The 21,527-nt window shown below is 38.8% G+C and overlaps 2 protein-coding genes across 2 annotated transcripts; one reads left to right on the top strand and one right to left on the bottom strand.

Annotated features, from left to right (window-relative positions):
* Positions 1 to 4,364: 4,364 nt before the first annotated feature.
* LOC146316237 (olfactomedin-4-like) lies at positions 4,365 to 10,988 on the bottom strand. The gene is made up of 7 exons (XM_084734980.1): positions 10,831 to 10,988; positions 10,549 to 10,671; positions 8,750 to 8,968; positions 7,328 to 7,481; positions 6,759 to 6,986; positions 5,210 to 5,378; positions 4,365 to 5,111 (listed from the first exon to the last, which is right to left on the bottom strand). Exons 1-7 carry the CDS (start codon positions 10,882 to 10,884, stop codon positions 4,676 to 4,678), a joined length of 1,383 nt encoding a protein of 460 aa, XP_084591106.1. The 5' UTR covers positions 10,885 to 10,988; the 3' UTR covers positions 4,365 to 4,675.
* A 2,677-nt stretch (positions 10,989 to 13,665) lies between these two features.
* Positions 13,666 to 19,802, top strand: LOC146316236 (olfactomedin). Its single transcript, XM_084734054.1, has 5 exons — positions 13,666 to 13,671; positions 15,223 to 15,381; positions 15,664 to 15,876; positions 17,062 to 17,194; positions 18,124 to 19,802. Exons 1-5 carry the CDS (start codon positions 13,666 to 13,668, stop codon positions 18,969 to 18,971), a joined length of 1,359 nt encoding a protein of 452 aa, XP_084590180.1. The 3' UTR covers positions 18,972 to 19,802.
* The last annotated feature ends 1,725 nt before the right edge of the window (positions 19,803 to 21,527 follow it).

Raw genomic sequence — 21,527 nt, 5'->3', positions numbered from 1 at the left:
TAGTTCAAAATTTTGAATTATGAACTATGAACTGAACTGGTTCATTTTAAAATCTGTGAACTGAACTTTGAACTAGTTCATGTAGAAAGTGAACTTTCCCAACACTGTTCTTAGAGATGTGAACACCTAAGTATTTTACACAGTTTTTGATGGGAATATCACAGATTGATTTATCAGCTGTATTGCGTGAACTCATAATTTCACATTTTGAGATATTTAACTTTAGACCTGATGCTTGTGAGAATTTGTCTATTATTTGAAATGCAGGTTCAACCTGGTTTTTATTTTTGAGGGATAATGCTGCATCATCAGCTGGTTGGGTAACTCTTATTTCTCTATTAAAAATAGATAAACCTTGAATTTTGGGAGTGCTTAGTAATAAACAGGATGATAGTTCTGTCACGATGAGAAAGAGAAATGGAGATATTGGACACCCTTGACGTACTGATCTATTTACTATCTTTTAGAATTAAAGGTGTTGGTGAGAACCAGGTAAACTGTAGTGCTGGGTCTGGATAGTGAGTGTTGTTCAGGTTGCGTTGGTAATAACACCCAGGAAGCAGTTCTTCTCTCTTTAAGACTTCGTTATTTCCAGTGTGCTTGTAGTACAGCTGGGTGTATCTGTGTGTGTATGTGTGTATGGTCTGCAACAAACAATAAAACAGAAATCAATGACATTACCTCTGTACTAATATAGCTGTTGTTATACTATTGCTTCAACAGAGCACATATTTAGCTAAGAGACGTAGTACAGCACCACACCTATGGCATAAATTAGCATACTACACCAAGAATATAACTCAAATTACACCCATAATAAACTGAATACAGACTGTGAACACAACAAATATAAATGAGGGTTCATTCATTTCCATTATTAACCGAAACATATAAACAATACAGGTACATATGATGTGCATCCAGTTAGCTAGCGTGCTAACCGCTAGCATGCCAATCGCTAATGTTAGCATGCGGGCGCGATCTGCTAGCATGCTAAGTGCCAATGTTAGCATTACAGGCACCCATTGTACATCTTCCCAACACTTGACAGAAACTAAACCAACCATATTTCTGTACTTACTTATTCTCAGGGACGCACACAGGTCAACACACAATACACCACTGGTGATTCAGGCAGGGAACTTCAACAACTAACAGACAATTCTGAACACAACTTATCACTACTGAAAAGCTGAAATAATAATGCTGAAAAGGTGAATGAGGTGAGTAGGCCCGCACTCAGATGACAAGGAGGAGAAGCTGTGATGTCATCAGACAGGGAGCTTTTCACACAAAAGGGGTATAACAGAACACTGCTATTTGTGTCTGTAAAATATTTTAATTGTGGAAATTAATTTTTCTCCAAAATCTGCTTTGAAGATAAACTGATTCTCAGTTGTATCAAAAGCTTTATAGAAATCAAGAAAAACGATTAGAGCACCAGGTTCCATCTTCTAAGAGAAGTCCAACAAATCAAGTATGAATCTTATATTTTTACTTATATGTCGGCCTGACATGAAACCAGTTTGCATTTCATTAATAATGTTGTGTAAATCTGTTTTCAATCTTTTGGCGAACACAAGGGAAAGTACTTTAAAATCAACTTTTAAAAGGGTTATTGGTCTCCAAGTTTCAATTAAGAGTGTATCTTTATCATGTTTGGGTAATAGGGTAATTAAACCTTGTTTCATTGATTAAGATAGTTCTTCTCTGCTTATACATTTTTTTTTATACAATTCTAATAATGTTTTTTCAATGAATTGCCAAAAATTAACATAAAATTCTACTGAGAGCCCATCTATGCCCGGGGATTTTCTTTTTTCATGGAGTGAATACCTTCAGCCATCTCTTCTCCCATGATGTCCTTCTCACAGCAAGGTTTGTACTTTTCTGAAATGGTGGCAATATCATTGATTATTGTGTCTTTTAAATTATCACAATGAAGGGGGTGGAATTTGGATTTCTACAGATTCTTGTAGAAAGAGTGAACATGTTCCACTATTTATGATGGGTTTGTGCTAATCTTATCATTATTTTTAAGAGCACAGATATTATTGCTTTTTTGATTTCTTTTCTCTAGTGAAAAGAAGTAGCTGGTGCTTTTTTCCCCTCTTCAAGCCATTTAGCTCTTGATCTTGTAAAAGCTCCTTTGGCCATCTTTATGTATATTCCATCAATTTTGGTGTGAAGATTCCTAAGTCTAACATGTTCATCTTCTTAAAGGGGATCTTAGATGATAAGATTACGTAATTCCTCCATTATCTGTTTTTCTTCGTCAACTTTCAATTTTTTAATTTCTTAAAAAATTGCCATTTTTAATTGGCAGTTGTCTAAATTTAAATTTGAAAAATTCCCATCTTTGAATTGGATCTAAAGTTCAGTTTTTAAAAATGTCCTCTGCGGTTGTTTTAACAATTTTGGTAAAGGTATCATCTTTTAAAAAATTGTTAATAATTTTCCAGTAACCTTGTGTGTAAATGTTCCATTTGCATTTTGAGCCATCTAAGTGTAGGGCTGTCATCAGCATCATATATAGGCTCTGCTGATTTAAATTTATGACAGGAATTTTGATTTGTTGATCCATTTGGATTTTACAAACCGATCAATTTTTGTCAAAAGAGCTAATTTTCAAAAATTTGAAGTAACTCTTGAACGCAATGAAATACCAACCTAAAAATGGAGGCACGTGTTAAGGAGTGTTCACTAAGATAGCATATTAAATCACATTGTGTTTGACCTCTAGGGGTGGGCCACAAATGCAAAACGTTTTCTATCTCAAAACTGGCTAATTTATTTGTATGAAAATCTTGGATCATGACTCAGTCAGTGCATAAATTTTGGTAATAGTTGATTAAAGTGTGTGTGTGACCTATTAAAACACATCTAAATGTATAGACATTTCACAATCCAAACTTCAAAAAATCAGCTGTACGTCTTATGGAACTGAAATTTCTTCAGCACATCTGCTGAATTGCAACAACTTTGCCTCATTGCAACCTGTGGTCAATTCAGAAGTCCATCACCCTATATTTTTCAAAATATGCAAAATCAATTAACCTCTATATTTCCACAAGTCTTCATTGGAATACAGTCAAAATAAAAACAGTCATTCTCTAGATGGTAGATATCAAGTCTTTCGAATTGTGTGCAGATCGGTCAAACGCTGCGTCTGCAGTGATATATAATATCTTGCTGTAATTTGTACTGTATGCACAACATTTTTTATGCTCAGTGTTTGATAAAATATTATTATTATTATTATTATTATTATGGACTTTTTGTGCTTTTATTTGATTGTTGATTTTTACTTATGTACTTGATTGTAACAGTCTGTAATGTTATAAACTATTTTCTCTCTGATACATGGCTGTTAAACATAAAACATAAAACAGCTGAATAACAACATTAGATGAGGCATGGTGTAACATTACATTACCATAACAGCAGCAGTGCAGAAATTCCATTTAACATGGGTTGATGAAGAAAGATTTAGAAAATCAGTTTTAAGTGAGTCCTACTAACAGAACTATCTGCGTGTCAATAATCCTAATATATCATGCTTGGGTGGGGACAAAAAGTCCAACATCACAACACGACAGTGCTGGCTTGCTGTCGACGAAGCACCCCAGGATGAAGTGTTCATGCTGTGATGAGATACTTCTAGTTTAGAGAACTTACAGAGGACCACTTTGGGTCTTTGGTTGTGTAAAATACTCCCACACTTTAGATGATGGAGGGCAAGGTTTTGTTAGCCATAACCATCTTTGTGATGCACTGTTGTCATGATCAGAGACATTGACTAGGACATTTAGAGAGACCTGGTCTTCTGTCTATTCAGAGTATTTTAATATTGAACCTGTCCCATGTCCAAATCCACCTTGGGTCCCCAGCAATACATCCGTCAAGCGTAAAGTGGATCAGATGAACAGTTCTTTCCTGTATAGTTGGATTTTATTATCATGTTTTTAGCAAAAAAGTGCCACATTTTCTGACATGTTCAAACATGTTCTGTTTGCTGTAAATACAATTAATACTTGCCTGTTTATGTAATTATCATTACTATTATTTGTCACTGTGTGTACCAGCTCTGGTACAGTTATTACTGCACTGTACCAGACTTTCATTTAGGGATATTGTCAGCATGTTTTTTCAGATCCAATATCAGTTGGATCCTGTTTTTTTTTCTTTGCACACAATGCAGAATAATATTTTGTATTAGTATTGTTGCTCAGTTGTGGTAGGAACATTTGGATTGTTAGAATGATACAGCATCTTTTCACAAAAAAAGAAAAAAGTTCACATGCAGTCGGTCGAGAATGTATGTTCCGGCAGCCCTGCTTGCTAAATAATTCAAGTCACACTACTTTATTTTATTTTTACTGTATTTATTTATTATTGGTAGTTCAACATCGGTTGGAAGAACAGTAAAATAGAAGTAATTGAACTTAGTGCATGAAAACAGTCAAAGAGAAAGAAGATAAACTAAGCAGTAGAGTAATCAGTATGCCATGAGTCTGATTTCATACTAATGGAATTAGTAGAATGCAAAAGTACATTATGATTAATTTACCGTAATTTCACACCCCCTCACTGCTTGGTTTCTAGCCTGGTCAGTATTACTGGACCCGTCATTTAAACACAGGCTTTTAAGGAAAAAGTTGTCAGCATTTCCCTTTTATGAAAACAAAACCTTATAGGAAACCATGTAGGCGTCACAGTAGGCATGTAACATCTGGTCCACAGGGCTGTAGTTCAGGGAATAAATATTGGGAGTCATCTTGTTGATGAAGATGCCAATGTTGAATCTTTCTAGCCCTGTCGTGGTGTCAAACGAATAGAAGATCTCCTCCATGTCTTTGCTGATATACCGGGTAGCGTAGAGCACGCCGCACGCCATGAAGGTGTTGGTCACCCCCTGCTTGTAGACCGAAGTTCTCCAGGTTTTGCCGAGTGTCAGCGGTTCACCCTCGTCTACCTTGGACAGCACCAGGTTCCCAAAATCTTGAGAAGTGGTATAGATCACCCAGACGCCTGACTCATCTGTCGCCAGGTCCAGGTCGGTGAACAGGTAGCATTCATCAAGGTGGCAAAAATTACCTTTTGAGTTATATCTGAAAAAAAAAAAAAAAAAAAAAAAAGGACAAGGCATTAATTCTGATATCAGCAACACCTATTCAAACAACATTTAAGACAAAATTGAGCAGTGAACCTGGTGCCTTTGGGTAGTTGTAAGGTGCTAATAGTTTTGGTGGTGAGGTTGAATCTACAAACAGCGTCTTTGTTGTAACAGTTGTAGTACAAGGCCTCTCCATACATCACAACATTTGGACCCTGGATGGTGTTGGTGGTTGGGTTAGAGGAGTGGATCTGAACATTACCTAGAAGGAGAAGAAAAAGAAGCAGAAGAAGAAGCAAGAGAGAAGTGAATGCAATCATAAGTGGGTATTACTGTTTGATAATATTAAAGAAAACAAAATAGTATTTTCAGTGCCTTATTCTTTTGTAAAGGATAGGTCTGATGATGTAGCATTTTTCTTGTTGCCAGCAGATCCCATGAAAAGACCCAAACCAGCAAATAACTGATCCCAATAAGTATTAAACTCCATAACTGTCCAAAAACAAACACCACACTGTTGCACTGACACACTAAGTTTTGGCTAAAGCCCACATACACCTGCAACTGCAACATGCAGCATAAAAGCTAATTTTATGTTCAAGATTTGTAGTATGTGCTCCTTTAATGATATTGTTATGACATATAGCAGCAGCGAGTGGCTCTGTGAAGATACCAAAAAATGAAGCACTTCTATATTGACCTTGCTGCTTTCTTTTGATGGTACATCTTCATCCAGTGGGGCTCATACATTTCTTCTGTCTTCACCTTCCCACAGTCAGTCCATCTGTCAGCCTCAGTAGTGACTTCCATGCTGGCCACGCTGCCCTCTTTCCATGTCCACCAAAGCTGTGGCTAGCATTTGAAACTAGCAAAAGCTTACATCAAAACACTTGGCAGGTGATTCGATGAGCCATCTGTCAAGTCTAAAATGGGCTAACTTCAACCAATTGGATCAACTCACTTAACTGAAGCTGGCCGGAAGAAGAGCAAAAACATCTTTTCTGTCGATCAAAGCCTTCAGTGCTGTCTTTTGCTCTTCTTTCTATGAAGAAATACTCCCCAGTTCTGATATAGCTGATGCTGTCACAGTATCTACGCAAACCTCTTCACAAGCCACCATTGTTTATTCGATGAGTAGTTGGATGGATGCTTCTTGCAGTTGGTGCACCTGAAATCACGCCCGTAGCTGCCAGTGATGCCGTGTCTGCCAGTAGTTCCTCCTAGGATGCTGATTGACTCACACCACCTCTGGTGCAGACATAAACGGATAGCTTGGAGCCTGGAAAGATGGATTCTGATCTGATCTCGTGTCTCACGAATCCAGCTGCCTCACAAGGTAACCATGAAAAAGGAAGGTTTTACCATTTTGAAAAATGGCTGCCATGCCCACCAAGGGGCAAGTTTGTGATGGGCCAATATCCATATGTGTTCCTAATGCATCTATTAACTCATCTGCCAAATCAGGTGCTTTTATCACAAAGTGAACAATTTTTCAGCTATGACGCACCACTGATACATGTACACATGGACATTTTTTAAAAATTTGCAACTACAGTAGAAACCAGTGGGCTTTTTGTGTTGCAAAGTCCAGTTGTACATTTTTAACATTAACATTCAAAACTACAACACAAGAGTTCTTTACCTGGTGTGCTCTTCCCAACAATCAGAGAGCTCAGGCTGGAGTAGAGACGGATGTAGTTAGAGAATTTGTTGCCCGAGGTCAGCATTACCAGCCAGTACCAGCTCTCCTTCCCCGCCTCTGGTTTGGGATCCCGACCCCAGGCTCCATACTTGTAGGAGCCAGGGTACTCTCCTGCTGTGTACACCCTCGGCCCGGTAATGTTCACAAAGGTGCCATGGGGACAGTTACCTTGGGGAGAAAATAGTTAGAATATAAAAAAAGCACTAAAGACAAAAATGTTAGGAAGGGAAAGGAAACGTAAGTACAGCTGACTGAGCGAGGCTTCCACTGGTTGATAATTACTTAATTATGTAATCATGGTGATTGGTCCCTAAAAGTTGTAGTGGCCCTTTCTGGTGCAGACACAGTGGACAGAGAACCAGAATGGATGCTGACTGAGTGTAATTTTGTTGGAGAGTAAAGTCTGGTCACATCTGAGTGAACTACACAGAAAAAAGCAACTGCTACACAACCAAATTCAGTATCTCTAGTGGTTTCCAGTGGAAGTTAAAGAGAGGTAAAAAACATACCATGTGGAGGCTGAGTGGGTTGGGTGGTAGGTTGAAGTCCATTCTTGCACTGGTCCAGGTCTCTCTTCAGACGCTGGTTGTCCTGTTGTCTCTTCACCACCTGCATGGTGTCGTACGTCTCCAGCTCCTGCATCTGTGCTCTCAGGTCCTTCAACTGAGAGACAGCAGCAGAACATACATCTAAGGCTGTTCCCGATCAAGGTTTTCTTTAGTCGAATCAGACTCAGTCCATATTCAGAAATTCATCCTTTTTTTTTTTTTTTCAGTGCGCAACACTTAATTCCTGTATGAGCCTACATGAGTATGCTTTAGCAATTAGACTTGTGTTGTAATGGTTTCTTCATCTTCTTTGTCGTCTGTGATGTTAAAATATCAGATTTTAACACAATCAGAGAAATTGAAGGTGTGCTTCCTATAATTAAGTTATAAATTCAGTGCACCTGTAGGGCTTCTCTCCTGAGGCTGCAGACACTATCCACACTGTGAATTAAGGATTTATTGAGATTTATTTCAGAGTTAGTGATTGTTGGTACGGTGTAAAGATGAACCAAGATGTTTTAGCTGAGTTTTATTTAGTTTTTGTAAAGTTTGAATGTAGCTTATGATGTTGTAAAAGGAGTTTGGCGAGGGCAATTAAACAGCTGTTTCTGATCAACCGAAACGTACCTTGCTCTTTAAAGTAAGGTCTCTCACTGTTGTGATCCTTTCCATGATGTTGTTAGACACTAACATTAACAATCTGAGCCTGTCAGTCTCAAAAAATCACAAACAAAAAGCAAACAAGAATGCATCACCTGCTGTGTGGGCTGTGCGTTAGGATGTGGTGTGTGACAGCTTCTCACACTGTTAGTTTTGTCGTTTGTGGTGATTTAGAGACTCACTTTATAAAGTTTACACCCTGTCATGCTGTTACATTGCTCTGTGTACAATGACGCAGATAACAAACAAGAGCTGGAGCTTATTTACCAGCTACTTCTGTCAGCCTCACTCATCAGTTAACCGACAGCACATGTGGTGCTGAGGATTTTTTTTAATAAGTGCACCAGCTAATATAAAAATATGTTTATGATTCCCTTTAATTCCTGTGTATTTTTTAAGCTTCTGTCTGTTGTTGTTCTTCTAACTGTCAGGGGCTTCAACAAATGACTTGAATTGTCAACTATCCGGAAGCAGCCCTACACACATCCCAATATTTTGTTAAAAGATGCTATATGTGAGGTAAATATGACAAAGAGAGAATATTATTCAGACATATTAAATAAGCTGTAATAAGTCTGTTGTGGAGGTCGCTGAAGCTGCATGAAATCTGATAAATTACGTCAAGTGATGATTTTTTTAAAAGGGATTGTTAGAAGTGAGCTCACTCTCTTGAATAATGTCAGTGTCGAACAGCTGCTGCTTGTCATTCTGAGTGAATTTTACCTGTTGACTGGTGTCATGAGTTAGACGTTGGTATCCCAGGGTGGTGCTGTTGAGCCTGTCAATGAGCTGTTTGATGTCCATCAGTTCGTTCTCTATCACATGCAAGCTGAGAACTGCATAGAGCTGTCCGTCATCCTCCCTCTCCAGCATCGACACGTCTTTCAGCAGCTGGGGCAGACGTCTCTCAAAACCCAGCAGCAGACTGTCCAGCTCCAGAATCTGCAGAGAGAGCAGGTCAACACTGTGTTCACACACCATTCAGGACTCTTCAGCATGAATGCATACAGAAATCTGTTTTTTTTTTCCTTTTAATTATTGCTAATGCAGTGCCAATTTGTGGTGTGGCCTTTCAGAGTGTGTGTCCATTTGGAACAGGCAAATTGTTTGGCTCACGTAAAACCCTCCCCTTCTAACTCAACACTGCACTCCCTTAGGTCCTCTGCAATACTCCCACCAAGTGTGAAGTTGATTGGATGAACAGTTCTTGTGATGTGCAGAGGACAGTCATTCACATATAAACAGACAGAGATTTCTGTCTTCATTGTTAGATGCTGCTGCTACTGTCCATCAAACATGGGCGTCAATGTGGGTTAGATGTTAGATCTGTTACATGTGTGATATGAGACATTTTCTATCCTGTAGGTGGAAGCTGACTATCCTAGGAAATGCACTTGTTTTTAAGGTTTAATTTTGTTTCTCTCTGTCAAAACTCTTTAGTCTTAGCCTATCTCATACAAATATTTAACAAGGATAATTATGAATTCAAACCTGACCACTTTAGTATATTATCTGGTGGTATTAACAATTATTGAGGCAGAAGAATAGCATTTCAACATTAATCAACAGTATAATGAGCATAATAATAAACTGTGCATGCTACATGCAGCTTGACCTTTGCCACAACTGCAAAGATTAAATGTCAAGTTTATTGCCTGTGATCTGTCACTGTCTGACAGAGCAACCTTATGAAAGTAATATTGTACAATTCTCAATAGTATAAACTAATGAAATTCATTAACACAAGTTATTTGGTGTTTTTAAAGTCACTTTACTGAGCTAAGACAAATTCCATATTCTGTTTGTATCCGATATTCCAAATGTCGTTTTATCTTTTGTAGTATTTCCACACAGAGCTGGTGACAGACTGTTGTGTGTAACTGCATTAATGGTCAGTAGTGTTTGAATTAATTTGTGCTTTGTGTTTGTTAACTAATTTATTTAGGCGTTCCATGTGCTCAGCTGTTAACACACAAGATGCACACTAGCCTCATAATGTAAATTAAATCTGAAACATAATATAGCATATGCTATGACTTTATTAGCAGTCCTTTCAAACGGCAATGAAACTTATAAGTCGGTGGCAATTTTACAACTATTTTTTCCTGGTTTGCCTCAGGAGTCGGGGGTCGTTGCACCCCTATCTTGAACTTTAGCCCCCCTGTAGATTCCCCCTATGCCACCAACTGTGGATGCAGTAACAGAAAGCATTCAGGAGATATGACATTCTTTGTAATGCCTGCCCACAGCATTTAAGCAAACTTTGAGGGCCAAAACTGAATGGTATATCAAAAGTCTGAAAAGATCCAGCTGGTCCGCAGTTGTGGTCCAGAGTATATACGTTCTGTAACTCCCATGGCAATACACCGCTAAGCATGGAGTTGATCAGATGAACATCACAGACAAGCAGAGATATTCCTTTATTTGTTTTGGAGCAGTACCATAGTAGTATGGTTTTATACTATTATTATTATTATTATTATTATTGCCTTCTTGGTTTAGAAAATAACATGACGAGTTACCTTCTGTGGGGTGATGTTACTGTTGCATCTTGCTGCATTGTTCTCTGCTGTGCTGAGTTTGTCATGAGGGAATGATCTTTCTGAATGAGTCAGGTGACACACACACCTGTCATCTGAAGGTGCCTGAAATCAAGAATATCAAATATAAATATTAATACCAAACATCACATATAAATATGCCTACATTTGAAATGGGCAGTATAAGATAATTTGTAATAAAATGTAAGAAGATTAAAGTTTTGTTGTTTTTTTTTAAATCACTTAGTGTAAGTGTTTTCTTACCTGTTGGGTGAGGCTGAACAGAGCACAGAGAGAGAAAATCTCATACAGCTTCATGGTGGGTCAGAGAGCACAGCTAAATGAAACAGTCCCTGAACACAGTTTCAGTGTCTGTAGCTTCTAACTTGCGAACACTCCCACTAATGTCCGTGAGTGTGTGTGTTTGGTGCGTGTGTTTAAGATGTGTCATCAGAAGCACTTCCTCCTTGTGGTTGGCATTGCAGCAGCACAGGGAAATTTTTATATGATGAACTTTAAAGCTTCAAGCTCACCTGTTTGAGTGTGCACCACATGTAGAACATCCTGACACCCTGCTAAAGCCTGTGACTATTTGCTGCAAGTCAGCCTCTTTTTTCATCTCTCCTAAGTCTTCATCTATCCTAGCTAATAAAATCAGAAAATAATAAATAAATAAATAAATTAAGACAAAAAAATCTTAATTTATCAAACACACAGGAACAGAAGACAAAATAAAAGTGTTGCTCCTTATCTGGATGTATTTTTTGAACAATTTTAAAACTCAGTTTTTAGCATTGTGTGATTAGAAACAAAAGGTCGCCCTCTGATAACAGTTCATATTTTAACCTAAAATGACTGGCTGCTCATTCAGATTTAGAGTGAACAGGTTATGGGAGCTGGAGGTTGTTGCCTAACAGAGGTCACAGGAATATGATCGGATGATGGGAAGGAAATACAAATGCTGAAGTAAAGGATTGACTAATATAGGATATTGGGGGTGAGGATGAACAGAGAGAAATACCTGTGCTGAAGATGTTGTAACAGGTTTCAGGAACCGAAAGTGACCACTCTGCACTGAGCATACAAAATATCCACGAAAAACATCCACCCAGTCATATTAAGTTCATGCAGTCATATTTACAACAGTTACAGTGAGGCAGTCACTGACAATGAAATTCTCAGATCTCAGTCTCATTTCAGCAAAGCTCACACAAATATGCATAAAGGAGTGTGGAAATAACATTTAATTAGGATCTAAGACTAAGACAGAATTATTGCAGCAACTAAAATATGAGCTGAGGCACGAGTCCAGATGGAAAATGTAGATGCTGGTCGGTTTCACTCGTCCAGAGTGTGAATGTGAGAATGTCAGAAGAATCCAAGGTGATTTCTAATAGTCTGAGACGAAGGGACAGGTTATAGGTGGGTGAAGTTAGGGTGAATTTGGAGCACTGCAGGGAGCCAAAAAACACCAGCAAGAACATGGATTCTAGAGTTAGGTCTAATGTAGAAAATGGATCCTGAGGCTGAGAGGGTTGGTAGAAAGTGGCAAGTGCTTTCCTGTGAGAAGGCATTCCTGTTTTCGGAAGCCTGTAATTAGCATGGAGATATGAGAATGTGAGGTAGAAAGATACGGGCTGGTGGTAAAGAAAAAATCATCCCCGATAAGTATGTCTGGATGGTAGAGGAGCAGATTTTCAGCATGGAATGGAGTGAATGGAGTGTCAGTGATGAATTTGTACATAACATTTGATGTCTAGAAAGGGAAAAAGCAGCTGGTATCAATGTGATATACCTTGAAACACTTATAGCTGGCTAAGAAGTGTTTGGGGTGAAGCTGCCAAGGATGGCTTCTTATGAGGCCTTTGAAAGGTTCTCCAGCTGTGGAGCTATGTTAAATAGTATGTCTTATGACAGTGGGACATGTATGAATGAATGTCCAATTCACAAGTCAAGAGTCTACATTTACGAAATGAGAAGATGCGGCAGAGAGGGGTCTCACGATGGCTGTGGCTCAAAAGAGGAGAGCCATTGAGTCACGAGTAGCTCACATCTGGACACAAGCTGGAGTCTGATCAGCCCTCGCTTGGTCACCTGGAGGAGTGAGATGCTGAAAAACCCAACACATATGATGATTCCCCTCGAAAATGAGATGCTACATCTCAAGGGGCTATCCTTCAATAAATTCAAATTCAAATTCAAACATCCCTGACTGATGTGTCCAGAGGCATCAGTAGATGTGTGTTCACAGCTGGTAACCAGGAACGTGAGCTGCACTAGAATGAACGGATACTAACATAGCTAACTAACATGAACTTCATGATGGCTGGAGGATAAGATCAGCTTTTTTTTAAATGATTTTTGCAACTGCTGTGTTATCAGAGTGAATTGAGTATTGACCTTCTAGACCATTCGAGGCCCAATCATCTGACCAAGCAAATAAAATAAAAAAAATGTCTAAAAAACCTAGAAAAACCATCATACACAGGAACAGAGGAAAAACTGGAAGTGTTATTCGGGTTTCAGGAACAGAAAATGACCTCTCTGCATTGAGCAAGCAAAATATCTGCTAAAAACATTACACACCCAGTGACATTAAGTTCATGTAGTCATATTCACAACAGTTACAATGAGGCAGTCATTGGCAATGAAATTCTTATTTGTTAGTCTCTTTCCAACAAAACTAATACAAATATGCATAAAAGAGTGTGGAAGTAACATTTAACTCAGACAGAACGATTGTAGAAGCTAAAATGGCAGCAAGAGTCTAGATGGAAAATGTAGATGGGGAATGAAACTCCCAGTTGGTCAATTTTACCTGTCCAGAGTGTGAATTTGAGAAAGTCGGAAGAATCCAAGGTGATTTCTAATAGTCTGAGATGAAGCGACAGGTTATAGGTGGGTGAAGTTAGGGTGAATTCAGAGCACCGCAGGGAGCCAAAAAATACCAGCAAGAACATGGATTCTAGAGTTAGGACTACTACAGGGGGCGAGTAGCCTGAATGTAGAAAATGGATCCTGAGGCTGAGAAGGTTGGTAGTAAGTGCCAAGTGCTTTGCCATTTGAATGAATTCCTGTTTTCGGAAGCCCGTGATTAGCATGGAGGTATGAAAATGTGAGGTAGAAAGATACAGGCTGGTGATAAAAAAAAATAAAATAAAATCCTGATAAGTAAGTTTGGTCTGGTCCCCATCTGGAGTACCACTGATGCGGCAGAGAGGGTCTCAAGATGGCCGTGGCTGAAAAGAGGAGAACCACTGAGTCACAAGCAGCTCACCATCTGGACACAAGCTGGAGTCTGATCAGCCCTCGCTCGGTCACCTGGAGGAGTGAGATGCTGAAAAACCCAACACACCTGATGATTCAGGAACATCACAGCTGGTAACCAGGAATGTAAGCTGCACAGAGAATGAACAGATACTAACATAATTAACTAACATAAACTTCATGATGGCTGGAGAATAAGATCAACTTTTTCGTTGTGATTTCTGCAACTGCTGTGTTATCACAGTGCTTTTTCTGATTTTTTTTTCATGATTTTGAGACCTATTTTTATGTACTTTTCTTTTAATCATTCAAATCTGTTTGGGTGGTAAAAAACATGTTTCTCTGTACAGTATCTTTAAATATTGTCATCAGAATCACGGGACAGATACACAAATTATTTGTCACTTTCATTAACTTTTGCCAAAGCCAGCTTAAAAATCAAATACCGAATTGTAGCAAAACAATGACTTGTATGATCCAGGGTTTCCAGTAAACCTCTGGTGTAATTGCTCAAACTTCTTACAGTAAACAGTTATTACAGAGCACTTGTGAGACTGGTTTCATGGGAGAACTGGTACAATCGTAACATTGCAACAACTATGACAACACTTTTTTCTCAAACTAAGGTGTTAAAATGTGATTGCATCCAAATGTGACTTGTCTGCCATAAGCTCCACCAGAGATATTAAGAAAACTGTTTGAATTTCATGAGAACAAACACTAATATTGACCATGAAGGTTGCACTTGCAGATTTGCTTATCATGGAAGAGTAGGCTAGGGATCTGCAGAGATCTGCACTCCCCAATTTATCTTACAGTTTTCAGTTTTTTTTCCATATTCTGTTAACATTGTCATTATTTTTTTGACAGATAGTTGCACAACATGATATCGTGCAAAGCAACACTGCAGAGGATATTGTAAAAGAGAAATAAGGACTGTATGGAGAAAGAGGGAAAATTTCTGTGTTGACCTTACTGTTGTGAAACTGCATTTTGAAATCTTGAGAGTTTCACATCCACAAGACTGGTTTTAACGCTCTGTAGAAACACATCACTGACAAGAGGTAAGTCAGCAAAATATAGGTTTGGTGTGATTGAGTCTATCAGAGAGACAAGAAGAGGAAGGGTGGTGATTATAGTACTAACAGCTTCTGTCCTCATCAGTCTACCATTCATTTCTCCAGCTGTAAACATGCTGCTGCTGCTGCTACTGTTGCTGTCATCAGTGAGTAACAACTGACATCCTACTTTTAGAAACTCAGGATGAATTTGAAGATGTAGCACTTGATGACATTTGACTGAGGCCTGATTCTCTCTTTTTTGATTCTTTTCTTTACTATCCTTGTAAATATACAATGTCAGTGTATTTTTATACATGTGTGACTGCAGGGCGATGGCCAGGCTCAGCGCGTGTCAGGCGAGAAGAAGGATGGCTCGTGTGTGTGTGAGGTGGACGCCAACCTGTGGTCGTTCCCTGCTGTGAAATACGAGGCCGTGCTGCAGCAGGTTGAGTCCTGTGACGTGTCTTTGAACAGCCTGCAGGAACAGGTGAGATAACATTGACCAGGTTCATTTTACAGTGCTGACTGTGGTACTTAATTCAGACTGGGTCCAGTCCATTTCCACCTCTGACTTGATGAATTACGTGGATACAGCGGTTCTGAGCCATACTATACTAGTGAGAAGCGTTTATTCAAATGTGACATTTTGATTGGATTCAGAAATTGTGTTTTTTATCATGACTTGCATGTCTTGTGACTGTGTGACACTACTGTACCCAATGACAATGAGAAAACATTCAGAAATAGGACTTTCTGTGTATCCTGGCAGGTGTTGTTGTCCAGCCAGCGTCTCCCTCAGATCAAGGCCCTGGTTGAGAACGTGACAGCCCGGCTGGAGCCTCACCAGTATCTGCACACCCAGGGCTTGTACGTCGCCTTGTCCCTGCGGCTGCTGGGTCAAGAGCTCAACCAGCTGGAGACAGACATTGGTGCCATCCACAGCCAGCTAAACAACGCCCAAACACAGAAACTCTCCAAAGAGGTACAGAAGTCAAACTTTACTAAACTCTATGGAGAAACTTGTTGTTGGATCAACAACAGCAAAGAAAAATATGGTTAATGCTACATTATGTTATCCCTGTACTGTCATGTCATAAGCATAAGGCAGACATGAGCGAAAAGGATCTAACTGTAATTTTGTGCTATATCAAGAGACAAAATATAGCTTTAAAAGAGCGATATGTAAGAACCTAGTGTTCAAAAATGAGTACTGCAGTCAAATAGCAAATTGTGGCCATAGACAGTATATTAAATAGGTTGAATCCCCTTTTAATAAACAATCTATGGTTGTTTTCCCTCTCCTCCTCCTCCCCAGACTCTAAGATAGGGTAATTCAACTTTCCTCCATCTCTAATGACATATCATGGTCATTTTATGATTTTATGGAACTGACCAGAGCCCCGTTTCCCAGAGCCTCCATAGTGCTATGTGCATCATAGGTTGTACCTTAAGGTCTCCCCTGAGCTTACAGGCTGTTTCCCAGAGTCTCCTTAGATAAGGTATACCATCTGAGAGGTATATCTTTTGAAGGGTGGTCGGAACCACTCTAAGCTGTCCCTTCCTCCTGTCACAGTGTTAGCTTTATTAGGCCAACATTATGCTTTTCATTTGGTCACTTGCAGTATAGTTCACATCTAGGCTAGTTGCACAAATTGCATTCTTGGTTAAGAATTAACTTAATGAAAGTGAATTATGAAAACAACATTTCTGTGCATTACACACCATGAGAATGATGTAATTTAATGTATATTCTTTATCATAATGGCAGCCTAATAAAATATAGGACCTCTCCATTATACTAATCCAATTTGTAAAAAAAATTGGATTTTTTTTTACACAGTGGAGCTGAGGATATGGCCTTTCTGACTGTCTGTACAGCTTTTGATGTACCTTAGCAGCTCTTACTTAAGGGCACCTGCTAAGGGATAGTCTGGGAAATACTCGTAGGAAAAAAAGTTCCTTTGCTAAGGTATACTTTTGTAGAATGCTACGGTACATCAAAACTTGCCCTGATTTATTTAAAATGTTTTAAAGTTAAATTTAATGGATTACTGTGTACATATGTTAACTGTCTATATACAGTGTTTTAAATGTGTGTGTGTGTGTGTGTGTGTGTGTGTGTGTGTGTGTGTGTGTGTGTGTGTGTGTGTGTGTGTGTGTGTGTTAGGTGGGTAAACTGCGTACAGATGTAGACAGGATGCAAATGTCAAACACATTTAACATGAAGACTGTCAAAGAGAGACTACGCTACCTGAAGAACACTGTTGAGTCCTGCAAATCAATCCCCAAAGACTTCAAAGGTAAATATATTCTGTGTGTGTGCGTTTGTGTGTATGTAAGACAGAAGTCACTCATTCATTGCAATAACTGAACAAACAAATTGTTGATGAACCATTAAATGGTTATATGGAGGATCATTAAGAGGACAGGGTGTTACAATCCCTCAAACTATGGGGTGGCATTTGGATATGGAGGACCCACAGAAAAGTGAAATCATGTGGGACCAATTCTTCACTTACATTCAAAATCACAGTGCAATAGGAATACACAGGCATCATACACATACTGCTGGAATCAGAGCCACTTACTTATAATCACCATGTTTTCCTCACTATCAAAAGTATTTTTTATGGAGCAGATTTTCCAAGATGGAAATTTAATTTTTCCTTTCTCATAACTGTTTCAGATCATGTAAGGTGCCACTTGATGGCATTTCTGAACAGCCCTGATGTATTCTTAATGTCACAATGCATAGCAAGCAATATGTGGAGTGAAATGGTTCATTGAGGTTCAAATGGTTAATATAATATAAAAGCACCTTATATCCTTTATGTCTAAACACTAATTGTCAAAGTGTATTATTGGTGTTATACCATTCACATTTTTTGGCTTGGTTGGTATACAACATTTTACAACCCTTTATTGATATTTTATCATTAAATTGGTTTACAAGGGTTGGGGGCCCTTTTTGGGCTGAAAGGAAGACCTGCAGGCAGCACTCAGGGTTTAAAAAAGCTTCATCTATATTTTTATTCACAGTTAATATTTTATTAAAAAGAGGATAGATTTGAACTTAAGTCAAAGATAAGGCAGTAATATCAGGTCTCCATCAGGGAAACCATGATTTTAAGAATTTTACAAAATGTTCAAAGGTTTACATAACAATTTAATCACTATTAAGGAAAACAGTTTCACCCTATAGACCCTTCTCATCTCTCTCTGTTTCCAGGCCAGGGCAGGTATTGCCTCAAGGGCCTGATCACCAACATTAGTGATCCTGTCACGACAAAGATCAGTCCTCACGGCAAGAGCTACACCTCTGGGTCGTGGGGCAAACAGGCCCTGAGGGACAGTGAGGGGGAGCAGAACAGTTACTGGGTTCTACCTTTACTCAACAGCCACATCTGGGGCAACTCCCTGCGTGTATACCAAACCTACGAAGACTTCATGGCCTCTGCTAACCACAGGGACGTCATCTTTGCTCCATCCTACAGTCATGCCAGCTCCAATGAGGGTCCTAGTGCTGTTCTGTATGGTGAAGCGCTGTACTATCACTGCTACCAGTCTGCAGACATCTGCCGCTACGACCTGAAAAGCAGCACTGTTAAACGGGTGACACTTCCAGGCACTGGCGTTGGTTTCAACAACAAGTTCCCATATTGTTACTATGACTGCCGTTCCCATAGTGATGTAGATGTGGAGGCAGATGAAACAGGACTATGGGTCCTCTATGCCACTGTTGGTAACCATGGTAATCTAGTGGTGAGCCGTCTAGTTTGGGACAGCGATGCTGAGTTGCTCAATGTCACGCAGACGTGGGAGACGAGGCTGTTCAAGAAGGCAGTGAGCAATGCTTTCATGGTATGTGGTGTGCTGTATGCCACTCGTTACGTGGACGAATACCGCGAGGAGGTGTTCTACGCCTTCGACACAGCAACAGGCAAAGAGGACAACTCACTAGCACTGCCACTAGAGAAGGTCGCTAAAGGAGTGGCCAGTCTGAGCTATAATCCCACTGACAAGCAGATCTACATGTACAATGATGGCTATCTACTGGCCTACCAGGCCCACTTCTGATCTGAGGCTGTTCTAATCGTTGTAGCTGGCTGTTAATTGTAGTTACTTTGTCAGCCGTATTCACATAACATGTACAACAATAAATAAACAGAGAAAGAGAAGGTCCAGCTCAAAGACAATTGCCACTTTTCTACTGCATGGTACCACTCAGCTCGGCTTGCTCTTTTTGCCTTTTTCTCATGGACAGTGCCTTGTACTCTGATGTCCACATAAGCAGTGGAGAAATTATTTTAAGACAGTTCAAAAACTTTAGGGTATATAAATTGAATATTTTTTAAAGGTTGAATCTAAGACAGTGTCAACCAGCTAGCTCAACTTTCATATTGGTTAAGCTCTTCATTTAAACCTTCTGGCAACATCTAGGTTTAGACATCACTTCAACCTTTTTTCAACATCAAAATGTTTCTTGGTTGTTGTCACGTTGTTGTTTTGAAGATGATGTCCAGCAGTTACATGTGGCATCACTTTAGACGATTGGCCCATGCGGGTAGTATCTGCAGTGGAAAAAAAACAGAAAAATACTTGGTACCAAAAGCAGGTTAGGCCACACTCTGCAGTGAAAACACAGCTTATGTCAAACTACATCCTGACATGATTCAATGATTATCGTTGATTAATGAACTGAATTGCATTGAATTGAACTGAATTGAACTGAACTGAATTAAATTGAATATGATGATGATTAGTGTTAGCCAGTGTCAGCAGTCAGGTACTCCATGTTGTTTGTTGATTTGCAGGCATGTCACATACTAAATGCTGTAACAGATATTGGTAATGTAGCAACACTGTATTGATAAAGCTTGAAAATCAATAAAGTTCAGTTTAAAATAACTGTGGGTATTACATTAATCTTAACCAGTAGTCGCCAGGGAACAAATGAATAATGGATGAGGAGCTAACCACTAGTTAGAATTAATGAGGGACCACTAAGTAACTCAGTCACTCAGTATTATGCATCACTTTACTTTAGGAGACACAAAAATAGTGAGTAATGTTTCAGTAATTAATAATGATGTATTGTTACTAGTTTTGTACTGTTCATTAGCCAGGTCAGAGTTAATCAGGAACCACTCATAAAGACAGTGGTCACTGTGCTCGATTCATAGATATTCATGAATAATCATTACCTAATGAGTCATTAATACAGGATCTTCCACTCTGTTCTCTAGTAACTCATCATTATCTATATAGCATTAAGAATTGAAAGGGAAGTACTTATTAACAATTCATCAATTATAAAGTCATTCCTCATTTGTTCTTCACTTGTTTCTTAATGAAGTAATCATTCACTAATCACTAATCATCATAATATGTTTATTTATGTCCTTCAGTGCTCACTGAATTTAATCACAAATAACAGAGATAGAAATATGGTGTGTTCACCTTATGAATTATTTTTGTTCAGTTTCATAAAATAATCCTTAACTGTTCCAAATGTGTTTCTGTCAGGTTGACCTCTTTTTAGGCAGCCTGGTACAAAAACAAAGCAACAAAACGCAGTGTATTATGAGCTCAGAGGATCATAATGTAAAACCTGCCAGTGAACATCTTACAGGCTGCAGGTCAGTGCAGTGGGTGGCTGATCCAGTCCAAGTGAGCAGGGACTGGCACAAGGAGTGCTGAGCTCTCACAGTCTGATTTGTTTTTATTTGACTATAAGACTAAAATCCATTGTACACAAATCAGTTATCATCAGTATGTTTTTATCATAGGTCTGAAGATGACTATGGCCTCTGACTAAGACATATTGAGGTGAAGGATTGCTGAATATTATAAGCCATGCTAACTTACTCTGTATTGTACTATTACTCCTAAATGCTGTTTCACAATACTATATGACATGCACAAATGACTGGTGCTGCAACAATTATTATTATTATTATTATTACAATTAATTATTCTCCTGTGGCATTGATTGATTTTACACAATGAAATCATACTTTTCTATCAGATAAGCCTCAAGGGCTTCATTATATATATACATATATATATATATACATATACATATATACTGATATAAAGTACTACAAGATATTATGATTCAGTGCAAAACAGATGAAGCCTGAGCAAAGAACAGCAATGAACATTTTTCACCATTAGAGTGTGCTGCAAGATAGATAAATAGATAGAAAACTGGTAACAAATGCCATAAACCCATATCAGGACTCCTACCAGCAGGGTGGGGAATGTTACTTAAAAAATGTATTCTGATACAATAAGAAGAAGATTGTGTACTTTTATTAATCCCAGAGGGGTAATGACATTTTTCACTCTGCTGTAATTTTGTACATACATTCACAGGCCCGAAATGCATGCATGCATCAGAGGTAAGGCTATGGAAGCCCATTTCTGCCACTGAAAGACAAAAATATCTTCAAGGTAAGTCATAATTATGAGATTTAAACAATTCAAAATTATGACATAAAAAGTCATAATTATGAGATAAAAAAAAGTCATAATTATGAGATACAAACATGCTCTGCAGTGGCCCTGTCTTTAAAGGACCCTCCATCACCTTTCGGGCACATCCATAGCATGCTAGTGATATGCAGTGCT

The sequence above is a fragment of the Lutjanus erythropterus genome, chromosome 13, assembly GCF_056507025.1.
Source record: "Lutjanus erythropterus isolate fLutEry1 chromosome 13, fLutEry1.hap2, whole genome shotgun sequence".
In the NCBI taxonomy this organism is placed as follows: Eukaryota; Metazoa; Chordata; class Actinopteri; order Lutjaniformes; family Lutjanidae; genus Lutjanus; species Lutjanus erythropterus.
Note: the sequence above shows the minus strand (reverse complement) of the source record. Positions and strands in the feature narration are given on the sequence as shown.